General features: G+C 38.4%; 1 protein-coding gene across 3 annotated transcripts; it reads left to right on the top strand.

Moving 5' to 3' along the window:
- The first annotated feature begins 6,510 nt into the window (after positions 1 to 6,510).
- LOC134795541 (uncharacterized) lies at positions 6,511 to 14,652 on the top strand. 3 transcript variants are annotated; one of them, XM_063767430.1, is made up of 6 exons: positions 6,666 to 6,794; positions 7,029 to 7,456; positions 9,916 to 10,071; positions 11,526 to 11,619; positions 13,510 to 13,588; positions 14,465 to 14,633. In XM_063767430.1, exons 1-6 carry the CDS (start codon positions 6,779 to 6,781, stop codon positions 14,499 to 14,501), a joined length of 810 nt encoding a protein of 269 aa, XP_063623500.1. In that variant the 5' UTR covers positions 6,666 to 6,778; the 3' UTR covers positions 14,502 to 14,633. The 3 variants fall into 3 exon arrangements, with proteins under 3 accessions (XP_063623501.1, XP_063623500.1, XP_063623499.1); XM_063767431.1 differs by lacking the exons at positions 6,666 to 6,794; positions 13,510 to 13,588 and adding an exon at positions 6,511 to 6,651 and having other exon boundaries at positions 14,465 to 14,652; XM_063767429.1 differs by lacking the exon at positions 13,510 to 13,588 and having other exon boundaries at positions 14,465 to 14,652.
- Positions 14,653 to 17,482: the final 2,830 nt, after the last annotated feature.

Genomic DNA, 17,482 nt, shown 5'->3' on the forward strand with positions numbered 1-17,482 from the left:
TAGCATTATAAAATAGGTCACTGGTAGAGTCTGTGCGGAAAGAGAAGAGTCGTGGAACGTAAGGGAGCCCATACATTTTACGACTCTTCTCTTTCCGCAGACTCTATAATGTTTTTCAAACTCGAAGGGTAGGATGACACCCTGTCATCTCCTGATGAAAATTTGATGGAGGTGGCCAGACAAAGTACCAAAAGACATAGAGAAGAGCAAAATGGAAGTGAGGAGCTAGATCGAGAGTGGAATACGGTGGAAAGGAAAAGAAAAAAGGAGAAAAACATACCAATAGTCCCAGATGACAGCGACAGAGCTTGCCTTCAAGTATATATCACGAACAAAGAACAACTTCCGAAACAATTTGCCATGGCTCGTTTTCTAAAAGAAAATAACATTAAAGGTATTTGTGCAATAAAATATTTAAACCCTTTTAAAGTTCGGCTGGAGTTTAGTGACAAGGAAAATATGGATCAAATATTTCAATGCGAAAATATTATCAAACAAGGTTGGGTGCTACACAAGGCAATGGAGATTGGACTGAGTTATGGCATTATCAGAAACGTAGATCCTGACCTTTGCGAGGAAGACATTTTAAAATTAATAACTTGCACTGAGAAAGTAATTGCAGCCAAAAGATTAAACCGCCGAGATAAAGTCGATGGCCATTGGTGCCCAAGTGAGGTGGCACGGCTATCCTTCAAGTGCTCGAAGCTGCCAGTTTTCGTCTTCGTAGATGACATAAGGATTAAGGTAGAGCCCTACGTTCACCCAGTCACCCAGTGTTTCAAATGCTGGAAGATTGGCCATAGCATTAGAAATTGTACATCAAAACTATTTATGTGCCCTAAATGCGGAGGCGATCATCCCAACTGTATAACTACAACTTTTGAGTGCGTCAACTGCCGCGGTAACCATATATCGATGGCGAAGATCTGCCCAGTATACCAGAAAGAAAGGAAACTACGGGAGTTGATGTCCGAATTCAACTGTACATACAGAAAGGCCCTGACCCTTTACGCACCAAGACCACTGGAGGAAGAAAATCCGTGTATCAACAGTCACTCATTCCCTCCATTAAAGAATAGTCCTCCATCAAACTCTGCTAAATCGCCATGTATTGCACCGTTCAGTAAGGTTCTTTCAGAAGGAAGAGTTAATCCTATTCTGAATCATAAAGTTCAGGACCCAGTACCTGGTACTTCCAAGCTTGGATCGTCGGAACAAAAAATAAAAATTCATACCAAAACCGAGAAAAGGAAGAAAACCGCTGTTGATCCACCGAAGATGGAGCGGAATGCAGAAATAAACGCTCAAAGCGACATTGACGATGGATCCCACCAGAACGATCGGAAAACGACTATTAATGAGCTGTTAAGTCGGGTTAAGGAGGTGATTTTCCTAAATAGTATAAGTATTCAAGATAAAATTCAAGGCGTAATTAAATTGTGTGTGGAATGGTTGGTGATTCTGGCGGCAGGATTCTTTTCAGACTCAAGTATAGTTAAAGGTTTTTTACAGTTTGTTAATTATGGCTAGCTCTAGTAAATCCATTAGTTTAAATGTTATCCAATGGAATGCCCAGAGTCTGTTAGGCAAGCTTAAATCGTTTCAAGAGTTGTTAAGATTACAAACAGTTCATATTGCTGTGGTAAGCGAAACATGGTTGTCAAAAGGTCATAACGTTAGAGTTAATGGTTATCAGGTTTACAGAAAGGATAGACATGATGGTTATGGGGGTGTAATGATTCTCGTACACAACTCAATTCAATCGTTAATATCAAATGTTGTCATTGGTAATACAGGTATCGAATTTCTGAAGGTTAAGCTTTTAAGATGCCGAGCAATTGAAAACATTGTTGCAATTTATTGTCCTAGCAAAATAAATACAAGTCAATCGGATTGGGATGAAGTCTTATGTCACTGTGAGCCGAAAACCATAGTCCTAGGCGACTTTAATGGGCATCATGCTAGTTGGTCGTGTAAGACGGATTCAAGAGGTAATCAAATTTATAATTCTATTTTGGACAGCGACTTGATAACACTTAACAATGGAGACACTACATGGATGAGGCTATCCGACGGCATATTACAAAAATCCTCTCCCGATATTAGTTTGGCCAGCACAGATATAGCTCTAGACCTTAATTGGTCAATAGTTAATGAAACATTAGGTAGTGATCACTTTTTTATAAAACTTTCAACTAAACATCAATGCAATTTCAGCATCCCTGTTAAGAAAAGAAATTTCAAAAAGGCTAATTGGCAAAAATATAAAGAAGATTTAAAAGAACATTTTGAAAATTTTACGTTCTGTAGTGACCATCAAGAAAATTACGATCAGTTTATTCATCTCATTAATCAAGTAGCAGATATACATATCCCATATCATACGTTTAATAATAATGTAAAGTCTGCATTTAAGCCTAAACCCTATTGGAACCAAAAGCTATCGGAAGCTATAGCCAAACGCAGGCTGGCGTTAACCAGGTTTCGTAGGAATCCTACTCCAGGAAATCTAGATATTTTACGGGATCAAACTTCTAAGGCCCATAATGATCTGTGTGGAGCTATACGAAAGGGTTGGCAAGACCTTTGCTCTTCAGTCGATGCAAGTACTACTTCGAGTGAGATGTGGAGGAAAATGGCCTGGATGAAGGGCTACAGAGCCCCTAGACAGTACATTAACCCAGCACTAGCTGAAGAACTATTATGTTCGCTGTCTCCTGATTACGCCGTCCCACCTTCACCCTTGCTTTTAGATTATGAGTCTCCCATTGACATTGAGATCTCTATTCAGGAGTTAAATAAGTGCATTAAACTCAAGGATACCTCCCCTGGGTGCGATGACATTTCATACTCTATGATTAGACATCTTCCAGAAAATGGCAAAAAGATATTGCTGCGTCTATACAATAACTTTTTCGTAAACGGATTTGTCCCTAATCAATGGAAAGATATTGGTATTATTCCTATCCCAAAACCGGGCAGAGATCCGAGCCATGTATCATCATTACGACCTATTTCATTAATGTCGTGTGTATGCAAAATCTTCCACGCAATTATCAATCATAGAATCGAGTGGCTTCTAGAACGTAATAAGGAGTTCTCCGAAAATACTATGGGATTTAGGAAATGTAAATCATGCTTAGATAATTTGAGCATCCTGGTTTCTAGGATTCAAATTGGCTTCGCAAAAGGATTATCAACTTTGGGCTGCTTTTTAGATATCGACAGTGCTTACAATAATATTGATAATACAGTGCTAATTTCAACCCTGGACTCACTAAAAGTAGGACGTAGAGTATGCAACTACCTTTGGAATTTTCTGAAGCATAGAATCCTCAAAATACAATTAGATGATTTAGTTATAGAAAGATCGACAGGTCGCGGTTTAGCCCAGGGGGACCCGCTATCTCCGTTACTTTTTAACATAGCCACTATGAAGATCTGCAAAATCCTTGAGAAGGAGATATTCATTTCACAATATGCTGATGATTACGTTCTATATTGCCATTGTAAAAGCCCTGCTGAGGGAGAAGTAAAAATCCAGCAGGCTTTAGATAATATACAGACTTTATTTTTAGACATAGGTTTAGAGATCTCCCAGAGTAAAAGTAAAGTTTGTCTGTTTAAAAGGGGGTTTGTAAAAGATAACATCTATATTAAAATTAACAACCAAGTACTAGAAGTTGTAGATACCGTTAAATACTTGGGCCTGTGGCTTGACCGAGGCTTGCGATGGGGAAAACATATAAACGAAACCAAAGTTAAAGTTACTAAATTTATAAATATATTTAAAGTGTTGGCGGGAGCAGGATGGGGAGTGCACCAAGTTCATTTAAGACGACTGTATATTGCAATGATAAGAAGTAGGCTTGATTATGCAAGCTTTTTATATGGCAATAGCGCTACAACTAATTTAGCTAGATTAGACACATTGCAAAACACTTGCTTGCGAATAATAGGAGGGTTTATAAAAAGTACACCTATCCATGTAATGGAATCAGAACTGACCTTACCTCCGCTATCAATTCGGAGACAGTATCTTGCAGGTAAAATGTTGTTAAAATCTAAATCTTTGAGTACAAATGCCCTACCTGGAATTCTGACGGATTTGAAAATCTCTTTTGATAATCTTTACTGGCGTAACAAATCTAAACCGTTACTTGGACTTGTATTTAACGAGTTTAAGGACACTCCGGTATACTGTAGTAACCAGTTAGAAATGTTTTCACTCGATACCTGGGTTACCAATATAGATTTAAGTAACTATCTAGTATTAAATGTTGATAAAATTGATAAAGCTAAACGTAAGTACGACGGTTCTCATTTACGAAGTATATGCAATTCAATGCTTACAGACATCTATCATGACTATTATAAGATATTTACAGACGGATCTAAAACAGATATTGGTAGTGGAGCAGCATTCTTTGATTGGCAATCTGGAGAAGTAATTAAACTACACATTATGGATAATATTTCTATAATGGCTATTGAAATGATTGCAATCGCAGAGTCACTTTCTTATATTGACAGCATCAATAGTCATAATAAGTTTGTAATTCTAACTGATTCAAAATGCACACTTCAACATTTGAACCGTTGTACTTACGTCTTTAGGGGCATTCCAGTGGCTTACACAATAATCCGTCTAGTACTTAAACTCTGCGCTGCCAAAAAAAAAGTTATTTTACAGTGGATTCCATCCCACTGTGGTGTAGTGGGGAACGAGGTGGTGGATCGATCAGCTAGGGAAGCATCCGAAATGGGTGTTAAATACCATAATGTCCCTTGGTTCTCTGACGTTCTGTACAAGGTCAAAAATATGTGCTTTGACATGTGGAGCGAATATTTTGATGAAAGATCCCGCTCTAAGGGTATATGGTATAAAACGATCCAACCCACTCTTCCTCGTGCTCCATGGTTCTCTCTCTGTAGGATGAACAGGCAGGATTTAATTGTTGCTCTTAGATTGCGATCTGGTCACATTCCTTTAAATAGCTATGCGTATATGATGCGTAAAGTTGCCTCGCCCAAATGTAATTTATGCGGAGTAGTTGAAGACGTGTTTCATATTTTAATGGAATGTCGCCGAGGTGCTGCACAGCGTCATTTGCTTAATGTTAGGTGCTATGATATCGGCAGAGTCAATAGCATCCTGGCATATCCAGCCTCTGAAGAGGCTGGGCTTCTTTATAATATGGTTAAGGATATCATACAAATTAGAAGTAGTGAAAGTTAGAATGTTATAGATTCATTAGAGAGCCACTATGAGGGTGGCATTTGTAAAAACCCTCTATAAAAAAAAAAGAAAAAAAAAAAAAAAAAAAAAAAAAACCCTGTCATCTCCATATAATTTAAAATAGAATGAATTTAGATTATACGATAGAAGGTAGGATCCTATAGAAGTGCTATATGCGTGCCTCCGTGAGGGACAAAACATACGCAATGCGCCTATGATTGGTCGAATTTATTTGTTGCCCACCATAATCCATACTAAATTTACGGTGGGGAATAAAAACAATGTGAGACTGTGACAAGGACAAACAATAATAGCTCTTTCGCTGCTACTCCTACTGAAAGATACATTATAAGACTATCCTGTTCGGTCATTTCCTCCCAGCCCTCATGCCTGATTATACTTAATCCAGACGGGATGATCAAATCGACCGATTTGATCAGAAATGAAATTGGCGTCAATCTCCAATTGAATCAACAATTTTAGATTTATGGTGATATTAGAGCCGTCTAAATTGAAAAAAATGCCCCAGAACGAAAATACTCGCGTCACAAATTGGTATTCTTGGGTCCGCACCTATCGGTAATATCGGTCATTATCGGCGAGCCAAATTGGCGTTTGCGTCCGCACGTCCTGATTCGATCGAGCAATTTAATCAGATTGGCGAAAAATTTACTAGTCTGGATAAGCCTATACTCCGGTAAGCCCACTTTGTCAGTAGAAAAAGGCGCGAAATTAAAATTTTGTATGCAAGGACCACCTTTCACGGCATTTTTTTTTAATTTTTTGCCTTTTTCTACTGGCAGAAACGGCTTGCTACACTAATAGATGGCCAAGCAAATCTTGTCAGTAGAAAAAGGCACGAAATTCAAATTTTTCTAAGGGACTTCAACTCTTTGCGCTTACATTTTTTGAATTTGCCGCCTTTTTCTACTGACAAAGTGTGCCAACGGGCGGACGTATGTGCCCGCCGTACGCTGAACCGTCGCTTAGGGCCTACCGCGAATCACGTTTGATGAGTTGCCTCCCTGTCACACTTACGTACGAATTTACAAGTGCGACAAAGAGGCAACACGTTGAACGTGGTTCGCGGTAGGCCCTCTGAACGCAGCCAAAGACAAGTTGTCAATGTTGTCACTTGTCAAGTTGTCAGACATTTTGCGTCTGGCAACATAAATTTTATTTTATCTTATCCCATAATTTTATTTATTTCAATAGCAAAGCAATAGACAGACTTAATATTTGTTGTCTTGTCCACAGTTTATTGTGTGTACGATTATTTAATTTTGATTTCTATTTTACATCTTTAGTGTTTATTGCGAAATTGTGAAAACGTGACACTCATGCATATTATCTTAGACTCGGCATGGGGGCAAACTAAAATGTTAACTATAAATTGAAATTTCTTTTTGAAGGTAAGCCAGTCTTATCTAGTTTCTTATAAAAAGTAAACAAGTATTGTGAGCTTTGTATACATCTTGCACGTATGTTTCATATCAGTATCCTCTCATATTGCATGCTGCGTAACCTTGACTACTAAGGATGGATCCCAAGCAAGGTTGGTCTCGCCAGCGAACATAAGATAGTTGTCCTTGTAAACTCCTACCGCGCTGTGACCGAAACAATATACTCCTTGTGTTGTCTCGTGATGGTTCATTCCATTTGTTTAGTTATACAATTGTCGATTATTAATGCTAATGTGCTATTGTACAGCTCTCTTTCTGATAAACACCTGAGAACTTGCATTTCACACTTAAATTGAGTAAAACTACTGAACAGTAATGGTTTTCAGATACATTCAATGAGTCAGTGTCTTCAATATTAGAGCGGAAAGTTAGGGGGTGGTTAAGTGGAGTGATTGATGATATGCGCCGCAGCAGTCCTGTGCAGCAGTGGCTGGACTCCCTCCCGGCCGACGGTGTCGACAATGACGCTGAAAAACGAGATGAAGAGACCCTTAAAGTAGTCAAATCTGATGATAGCAAAGCTGAATCGGTCACTGATAACACGGTTGTCGAGGCCACTGATGAAGTACAAGAAGAACGAAACTTAGATGTACCTACTCCTAAAGATTGGAAAAGAAAATCGCTAGAAAGTGGGGTGCTTACAAGTGCATCTCCTGGCAATGTTAGGAAAAGGTTACAGAGAGATCATTCTGTTCAGTCTGAGGGTTATTCTCCTAAACTGAAAAATCCACTTCTAAGAGATTATTCCCTTCAGGTAAGAAAAATGGTTTGGCTTTTATTTTTTATATGATCTTTAATAATAGGGAATATTAGGCAAAGCTCTGCGTAGATGGCACCTTTGTTGCACATACAGTAAACAAACCACATGACACATCACACGTCACGTCAATCACATGGCCTACCACGAAACAAGAAAATCGAAATTTCATTATCTAATCTCTCTATCACTCTTGCATATTCGAGCGATAGCAGATAACTAAATTTAGATTTTCGCGTTTACCGGTAGGCCCTTGTTAACAAACCGCCTTGATGCATCAATGTCATATTTTAGTGTCTGTGAAAACTTGTCAAAAAACAGTTTAAGGCACAGTATGTATAAGTTAGTCTATGAATTTACTGAGTCGGTACTGCTGCACTCTGGCGGCAGAACATTGCAGTAATATCCCCTATTATCAAAATTGCAATAATTATCATCAAAAGCAGATTTTTATTTGTAAAGGGGCCCACTGATTAACAGTCCGCCGGACGGTATCGGCCTGTCAGTTAGAACAAAATTTTGATACTAAAGTATTTGAACAAATTAAATTATTTCTGAAAAATATTTTAATTTGTTTTTATCAAGTAGAAACACTACTATATAAATTATAAACTGAAATAAATGTCATATACTAAGAAAAAGTGACCAAGGCCTCTAGTGCCCCAGGCTGGAATCGAACCAGCGTCCTCTGCTATCGCGGCAGGTGCCTAAGCCACTCGGCCACCGGGTCACAGCGGCATAGGTCAAATTTTCCAAGTATATGCACTTCTTACTGAAGGCTTATGGCGCCCCCTAGCCATCTTATATATTTAAGCTAGTGCGAGGAAAAATCAGTAACCCAGAGTTACTAGAGACAATAGGTGTTTATGCGCCGCCACGGTACGTGTGGCGGAGGCGCAGACCGCCTCTACTGGTTGAGCCGCACGCGCGCACCGGATTGATGCGCACGGCCCCTTGGACGAGAGCCCTGCGCACATTTAACCAAGTTGCCAATCGAACTGACGTATTTAACTGTTCTGAAAGTGAATTTGTAAAGGTTACATTGTTTGTGTTGTGTTATTCTTAGCTTAGTTATAGTACTTATAGTATATACCTAATAATAGCCTGCCTACACTATCGCATTGGGAAACTGTTATGATAGCTGTAAGATTTATTAATTAAATAGAAAAAAAAATAAATCTCTAAGGTAGAACATTATGGTTCGGACCTTCTAACTGGATCACCCATGTGATACCGAGTTAGCGAGAGAGATGGCGCTGCCATCAATACTAAAGTATTTGAACAAATTAAATTATTTCTGAAAAATATTTTCATTTGTTTTTATCAAATAGAAACACTACTATATCAATTATAAACTGAAATAAATGTCATATACTAAGAAAAAGTGACCAAGGCCTCTAGTGCCCCAGGCTGGAATCGAACCAGCATCCTCTGCTATCGCGGCAGGTGCCTAAGCCACTCGGCCACCGGGTCACAGCGGCATAGGTCAAATTTTCCAAGTATATGCACTTCTTACTGAAGGCTTATGGCGCCCCCTAGCCATCTCTAAGGTAGAACATTATGGTTCGGACCTTCTATTAAATTGGCAAAATGTCAAAGGGCAATCGAGAGAAGTATCCTAGGAGTCAAGCTAAAGGACAAAATCTCAAATTCAGCGATAAGAAGTAAAACCAAGGTTATAGACATACTAAGTCGGATAGACCATCTAAAGTGGGGGTGGACAGGACACATGCTGAGATGCAAATTAGACAAATGGAGCAAACAAGTTACCCTATGGTACCCAAGAGACGGAAGAAGAAAACAAAAACATCCAAAAACAAGATGGGTAGATGAAATCCGCTTAACCTTGGGGCCTTACTGGTCCAGAGTTGCAGAAGACAGAGTACAGTGGAGAAGGTTGGAGGAGGCCTATGCCAAGAGGCACACCGAACTGCGGGACATTTTGTAGAAAACACGATAACATTTCAAAAAAGCTTTTAAACCCAAGGATCGGAAACAAAAGGCTATATAGAAGAAGTGCAAATACTTGGAAAATTTGACCTATGCCGCTGTGACCCGGTGGCCGATGGCTTAGACACCTGCCGTGATAGCTGGTTCGATTCCAGCCTGGGGCACTAGAGGCCTTGGTCACTTTTTCTTGGTATATGACATTTATTTCAGTTTAAAATTTTGACAGTTCCGAACAACTGACAGGCCGATACCGTCCGGCGGACTGTTAACCTTTTGGACGCCAATGATCGATATATCCGCACCGCAGATTCAACGCCAAAGACTGATTAATCGGTCCACAGAGCAACATAGACCTACGTGCATATGCATAAAGTTCAATTTCAATTTTGATACTTCGGTGACGTGGCGTCCGGGTGACTGCCTTTGTGTTTGACACGGCGTGGAAAAGGTTAATCAGTGGGCCCCTTAAGGAATATTCAGTGTCTGTAGTTATCTTTTAATTTCAGTCAGATGCAAGTGGATCGAGTGGCAGTTCGGTTCTGAATGTGCTTGGAGCTAGAAAAGTGGATGCCGAGTCAGTACTACTGGCTTTGGGTTTTGGACCTAGTGAGAAACAACAGAAACTACAAAGGATACCTGATAGATTTTTAGTTCCATCTAAAGTAAGTATTAATAAATGTCATTATTTATACCTAATTTTTTTAACATTAGAAAAAGTGGAAATAATCTTGACATGTCTGTTTATTGAAAAACGCTTTAAAAATAGGTAACTATTATTTATGATACCAAAAGAGTGTAAGTATATGTCCTTGCTATATAATTGTTACATATTTGCCGTTACTTATTTTTCAAAAGTGTTTTTCAATAAAAAGACATGTCAAGATTGTTTACCTTTTGCTAATGCTAAAAAACGAGGTGAAATAGAATGAAATCATATGAAATATTTTTATTAAAATATGTATCAATATTTTTTCATATTGTTACATTAGCTTTATCTGCAATACCTCTTCATGTGATATGATTAGAGACATGGATTTGTAATACTATTAACAATTAGTATGGGGTATCGTAATGTTACTGACGTTCTGGTCTTACCTCAGTAATAATACTTTCAGTCTTTCAATATGGCAGATGTTGCCATAAGTCTTCCTAAGTTGTAAAAACAGCAAGAAGTGTTAGGTAATATCATCAATTATTTCATGCCTTGATGTTAATAATAAATGTTAGGTAAATTATTCTCAGGGAAATTGTTAACTTACTTAATTAATATTTTGCTGTTAGTCTTAACATCAGCACTCTTAACTGACCCTCAGTGTACCTTATACCTCTACAATAAGGCTTAAGGTCTCTGCCCACTACACCGTATCATACCATGACTGTGCTATGAACGTATCAGGCACGGAATGTAACGCGATACGGACTACTATGCCCACTACACCGTGTCCACATTGTTTCATATCCGTACATAACGGGTTTAGTGCCCGTAGTAACCGCGCATCATCCCCACAGCATCCGCCTATAATCCCCGTAGCATTCGCGTTTCATACCCTTAGTACCCGCGTTTTATCCGCGAGAGCATGACTCGTCAGAAAGAGCGAGCGAATAGTTATCAGACTGGTAAGAGCGAGCAAGAAATATAGCAACGCGTTTAACGGTTAACGGTCACCATACGCGGTTATAACCCGTATGCCCATCGTTTCGCCGCCTGCACGCATCGTTCTGGCAACGTTGCGTGCCATGCACGGAGCGTTTCGGCACCGGCAAAATATCCTCGCCGACAATTTTTGACGGTCCGTGCATGGCACCCTACGGGTATGGTCGGGGACGGAACGGGCTAGTGGGCATAGTCTCATATATTTCAATACAAAGATATATTTTTTGCCTGACACGTTCATAGCACGGTCATGGTATGATACGGTGTAGTGGGCAGAGACCTTTACGGTTCTGTCACACGGACGCGGATCCGCGCGCCCCGGCGGTGTGCAAAGAGACATCGCTATATTACATTCATATAATAGCGCTGTCTCGCTTACACATCCGTCCGTGTGACCGGCAATGGTCTAATCTAAGCCATAATCAGTTTTACAATGCTAACATAAAATTGTTTCTTTTTTAGCTGAAAGGCATCAGTACGGATAAGTTTATCAAAGATGAGCAACATTCCATGCGCATGCACGACTGTGGAGTGTTTGGGTACCGAGGACTGACTGGTGAGTGGTTTTCAATATTTCTAATCATACAGGGTGTTTCAAAATATTAACATAACTGATTGTAACTTCATAGTAGTGGGATGGTGGGTGTGGGAAGCCTGAAATTTTAGATTTAAGCTATTTTAATTTGCTTATGCTTATGGTGTCAGGTAACAATTTATCGAATATAAGTGTAACAGATGTACGTATTGTACGTAAGTTCATCGGTATTTACAAAAACAATCAATTTGCATTCTTACGTCAAGACAGTAGGGTCGATTTTGGAATGAGTTATTTTGTTAACACTATGATGCTATCATATATCTTTTCGTATGCTTAGACACGGATCCGTGCGTGGGAATATAAATCTATTGTTTAATGTCAAGATCACTTTTTTAAAGATCAAATTTGACAGGCGCCATACGAGGGCTTGTTTTAGAATACCATAGAACACAGGTGCAAGTGCACACTAAAAGATACCCAGTTAGCTTTAACCCTGACCGTTTGTAGAAGTTATACTGTTGTTTATTAGTCAATTAACTGCGTCGATAATGGTACCTATCTATTAGAAAATATTATCAAGTATCACATAATAACTCATTTCATGTAACTTATACTAATGATAATTCGATAATTCTACAAGGTCTAAGGCTGTATGTACGAGTAGTTACGACCTGAATTTAAGGTAGGGTAGCTTTTATTAAAATTATTTTAAACGGGTACCTACGTTTAAAATAATTTAAATTTATGTTTGAGTCTCGCGGGAGTTTTATAGTTAATAAGTTTTTGGCAAAAATTTCATTTTTGGTACAAGCTTTTATCGCTGACTGTACTTTTCTTACGACAGACAACTAATACTCATCGAGACAATTCTAAAAGCCCCTAACACAATTAGGTTGCGTTGTTTCATCACAGAGTTCCTATGGCCACCTCCTGTCTCCATCATCAGATCAGCTCGATGGTACCATAAAATTGCATTGTCATCCGATTTATACATGCATGCAAAATTTCAGCTCAATCGGAAACCGGGAAGTGGATCAAATTTAACTTGCAAGATTTGATTACAGACAGACAACGGTCAGGTGAAACTAAATAAAAGCTTGTAAAATAGGGCAGCATTATTTACAACTAGGCCTAGACCCTAGACTCTAGAGTAAATTAACTTCATAGTGGGTACTTTGGTTATTAAAATTTGGATTTCGATATTTTTAAGGCATTGTTCCATAACGGGCCTACGCTATGGCCTTGACAAGGTACAAAGCTTTAAGGAAATAATACATTTTATAGCAATACCTACATGTCTAAACGGAATTTTTTGTATTTTTTTACGCGCGATGAAACTTTTTCGTTCTTAGACCGCATAAGGGCCACTTGCACCATCCCACTAACTCGGGGTTAAGCCGTTAAACCGTTAACCTAGTGTCAAATTGTACTAGTAACCATGGTAACTCCAGGTTCAACAGCTTAACCCAGGGTTAGTGGGATGGTGCAAGTTGCGCTAAGACATATAACGGTTAAAACTCTAGATCGGTCTTTTCCTTAAGGTGCTTAGCACACTGGATACGATTCGCGGGAGCGGAATGTAGCTATAATACGTGCATAACGTTGATTCGCTCAAACATCGGAGCGACGTGCGAATCGTAACCAGTGTGCTAAGCGCCTAAAGGATTACAAAGGATTAGCTTAATAGCTATCAAACGCCTCTGTATATTTTCACCTACAATAACATGCTTATTTAACCATATTTCAGTTTATAATTGTGTAGGTACCTATTTATGTAACAGCGACCATAAACATGCAAATGATAACAGAAATACCTACATTACTAATAATGTTTTGGTTACGGCGGATATAATATTATATTAATAACACTGACTAATGCTAACTGCGAATTAACAACCTTACTAACAGAACACTGCACGCCAGTCTGCCGATTCATGAAAGTTATGCCCTCCGCCAGCCATATTGCGGTGCCGGAAATTGCTGTACAGTAAGTATCATCATTTTGGAATACATATGTATTTGTTATCAATCCTTTTTCAGGTCACATCATTACAATAATCTAGAAGTTGTTTCATCTCTAAATGAGTCACGTTTTGAGAAAGTCCAATCGAAGTTGAACCTTAAATAGGAATGCTAAGGTTGAAATTTCATTGTAACGGTGTCACTAAATCCACCAATTGACTTAAGTGTCCACATATAGATATAAAAAGCCGGACAAGTGCGAGTCGGACTCGCCCACCGAGGGTTCCGTACTTTTTAGTATTTGTTGTTATAGCGGCAACAGAAATACATCATCCGTGAGAATTTCAACTGTCTAGATAGCTATCGCGGTTCATGAGATACAGCCTGGTGACAGACAGGCAGACAGACAGTGGGGTCTTAGTAATTTTTACCCTTTGGGTACGGAACCCTTAAAATTATTTTCTCCATTAACTATAAACATAGGAAATACAAAAGTAATTCTGAGACTAAGACCTCGAATTACTATACAAAAACCGTTGAATGAGGAAAATTGAGTGTTGTATAACTTGCAAGAGTTGTTTTTACTTGAGACAAGGAAAATTGTAGCTAATTTTATAAATAACAACGTATTACAAACACTGCCAACATTTAAGTATGCAATGCAAACTGTTTCCTAACAAAAAGGTACGTGGCTGCTGTTTATGTTCTGAGTTTCACAATTTTACGGTATATGTTATGAATTATCGCATAAATACCTACTTTATCGCGGCGTGTTCTCACAAACAAGGCCATGACTCATGACTTCTCGCCAAAATACGGATGATTACTATTTGCGCATCAGTTTAAGTAGATCAAGATTCTTATTACCTATTGTAACTACATCCAGTTTTTCTGATTTCAGGGAATCCCCATGTACCACCGTCGACAATTGTAGCTAAGATAATGGAGTGCATCTTGCAGGACGACGTGTGTCGCGAGGAAGCCATGTTAAAGGCGCGGCATTCCATCGCGGACATGCGCAGTCCGCTCGCCGCGCATGTCGTGGCCGCGCGCCACTCACGCGCACACCACTAGACCGTACGTTGCTTTAACCCAGGGGTCTCCAAACTTTTTTACCTGAGGGCCATATTGCGCCTCAGAAACTTTCGCGCGGGCCACCGTCTGTTTTTGCGCCGGGGCAGGGTGTCTGGTTGCTGCTGTTAGGAACAGTTCCACTTTCAATGAATGCTGAACCCCTGGAGCCTGGCTCCCGCGGGCCGGACAGTTGGCGCTCGCTTTGAGTGTCGGCGGGCCGGATTGGAACGCGTCACGGACCGGATTTGGCCCGCGGGCCGGGGTTTGGAGTAGGGTTGTAAAAAAACGTTTTTTTTTTCGGACTTGAAAAAAAAAACATGAAAAAAAACGAGAAAAAAACCGTTTGTTTCTGGAGTACGTTTTTTCTCAAAAGTATGAATACTCAAAATTTGCAAGGCAGTTAATACTTTTATACGGTTGTTTTACTTGTTTTAGACTTTATGTTAACCATTAAACCAATTTAATTTAACAACTTTGATTAATAACAACATAAATGAAATCTGTAGTGGTAGTTATCGCAATTTACTGTTGGCAACACCAACGCCTCTCGTCGCCGCATCGGGGAATTCAGGGATTCCCCAAAAATTACTTAGTTTTAAGTTACTTATATAAATAAATCACGAAAAACCGTTATTGTGGCATATTTTTGTTTATCTGAAAAAAAAAACCTAATTTAGAAAAAAAACCATGGTGCCAGTTTTTTTTCATGTTTTATTTTCATAAATTTGAAAAAAAAACATTTGGTTTTTTTTTCTATTTGCAACCCTAGTTTGGAGACCCCTGCTTTAACCCAACAGAGGGCAACTGGCCCATTCGAAAACCACATATAGGAGGGTCTAATATAGAAACATAAAAAAGTGGACGGTCAGCTAAAACCTACCAGACGACAATGTGCCATACTTTCAATGCAATAGTAAAACCTATACCAAGTTAATCCCAATGGCCAAAGTTACCCTCTAGGGACAAAGTTACCCGACTTAGCGTTTCAATGATTGGGTCTAGTGACTGCGGATACCCGGTTGTTGAGCCATTTTCTACGGCGTTTATAGGATCTGGGTATTTCGTGGACCCAGATTGTGCGTTCGAGACAGCTCGGCTACATAACTTTTAAAAACGGTGGCGTAGAAATTAAATATTTATTCGTTGAACGTAATGCCTAGCTAAGGGCTACCTCTGCTATGTCTATGTGATTCGATTTTAACCTCATTGACATCTATTCTCAAAGAATAAACATTAACTGATATCAACACTTCCATCGATCTAAAGCTAGCAATCTCATAACATTTTCAGATTTGTGTAGATTAAGCGCCAATAACAATGTAATTTTTATTTATTTATATATTTCTGTTTTTTTCTTGTATTGTTCCTACGAATCGCGAAATATGGCTGTTCTTAGTATAATTGGTATAATTTTCCAGATACATAGTTCTTTGGGACCTACAGCTACCTAGCTAGTGGATGTCTGAAAACTAATCACATTCAAACGATCACTTATAAGTATTTTCAACAATTCCTACAAATTCCACATGAAAGCACAACTCTTCTAAATAATTCTAGCTTTAAATTCTTCGCAATATTTTCATAGTGTAATGGACGTATATCTCCTTTTTTGTTTGCGACCGTACTGTCTTTCGCATTTCGTTAGGTAGTTGATACGTTTTGATGTGTTTGATAGTGTAACATGTTTTGGGATAGCTATTGATTTTGTGAAATGTTGTTTAATTTAATTACAGTGACTTATGTACTTTATACTTAAGACGTTTCAGGGGAATTCGACTACAAACTTATAATATTTATTTAAAAATTAAACTTAACAGACTGATTCTTCAGTACCTAGTACTTAGAATATTAAAAAGTGAACTTAAAAAGAAACTCGAGCTACCTTAGCTGTTTACTTAAAATATATTTCGCATAATACTTGCCTCGGTAATAATAATGTATATAAATATGGAAAAAATCTTTTAGCTATTTTATTGTTGTTAAGAAGATCTTAATATTACAGTGTCTCTTATTGTTTCATGCTACTTAATCTCAAAAATAGTTGGTCATTTTTAATAGAACTTTGGTTTTTCGCGTTCTGATTGTTTAGTTATTAGAAATAATATTAATTTATATTACTATGCAATGAAATCATTATGACAAAGTAATAATGTGTTATATTAATTAATCATGCTAATAGAAGGTTATTATGAGATTTAAAACTTGTGTTAAAATATAGTAAAAATGTTAGCAGTCATCATCACACAAAACCTAATTTATATTTGTGTCTTAAATGATTTCACCGTAATGATGTTCCTTAAATATTTAACACCAAGTAACTTGTGTTCGATTTATATGTTAGTCAGAAGTTCGCTTTAAGTTTTAGGTTTTTACTTTTCCTCGTCACATCCGGTCCGGATTTGCAGACGCTGGTTGTCCTACCAATCCGGACCAGTTGCGGTGTCTATAGTCTGTATCTTTAGGTATTTAAATAAAAGTAAACAAACAATTCGTAAATTTTCGGGTAGTTATAACATTTATTGATTAACCAACCAAATACAAAATCGTCTGGATCAGTCACTGAACGACCTGACTTTAACCTACATTATTTGATCATGTGATGTTGTCATCTACGCTCAACTGGCTTAAGGAGCCGTTTGAGGGTAAATTTTGTTTACTTTTATTTAAACACCTAAAGATACAGACTATAAGCCCTTGCATGAGGATTTTAGAACTATCAGTATCATTTCAAATGTTATGAAGTATGCGTATATTTTCGTCATGTATATCTTTTGGCTGTGTATAAATAAATTTGTATTCTGATTTTGATTAGTAAAATAATACGTTAATGTGCAATATGATTGTG

Source organism: Cydia splendana, chromosome 12 (genome assembly GCF_910591565.1).
Source record: "Cydia splendana chromosome 12, ilCydSple1.2, whole genome shotgun sequence".
NCBI lineage: Eukaryota > Metazoa > Arthropoda > Insecta > Lepidoptera > Tortricidae > Cydia > Cydia splendana.

Coding starts and splice junctions, on each gene's coding strand:
- LOC134795541 (XM_063767429.1), top strand. Junction 7,457..9,915: donor TAAGAGATTATTCCCTTCAG/GTAAGAAAAATG, acceptor TTTTAATTTCAG/TCAGATGCAAGTGGATCGAG. Junction 11,620..14,464: donor TGGGTACCGAGGACTGACTG/GTGAGTGGTTTT, acceptor TTCTGATTTCAG/GGAATCCCCATGTACCACCG.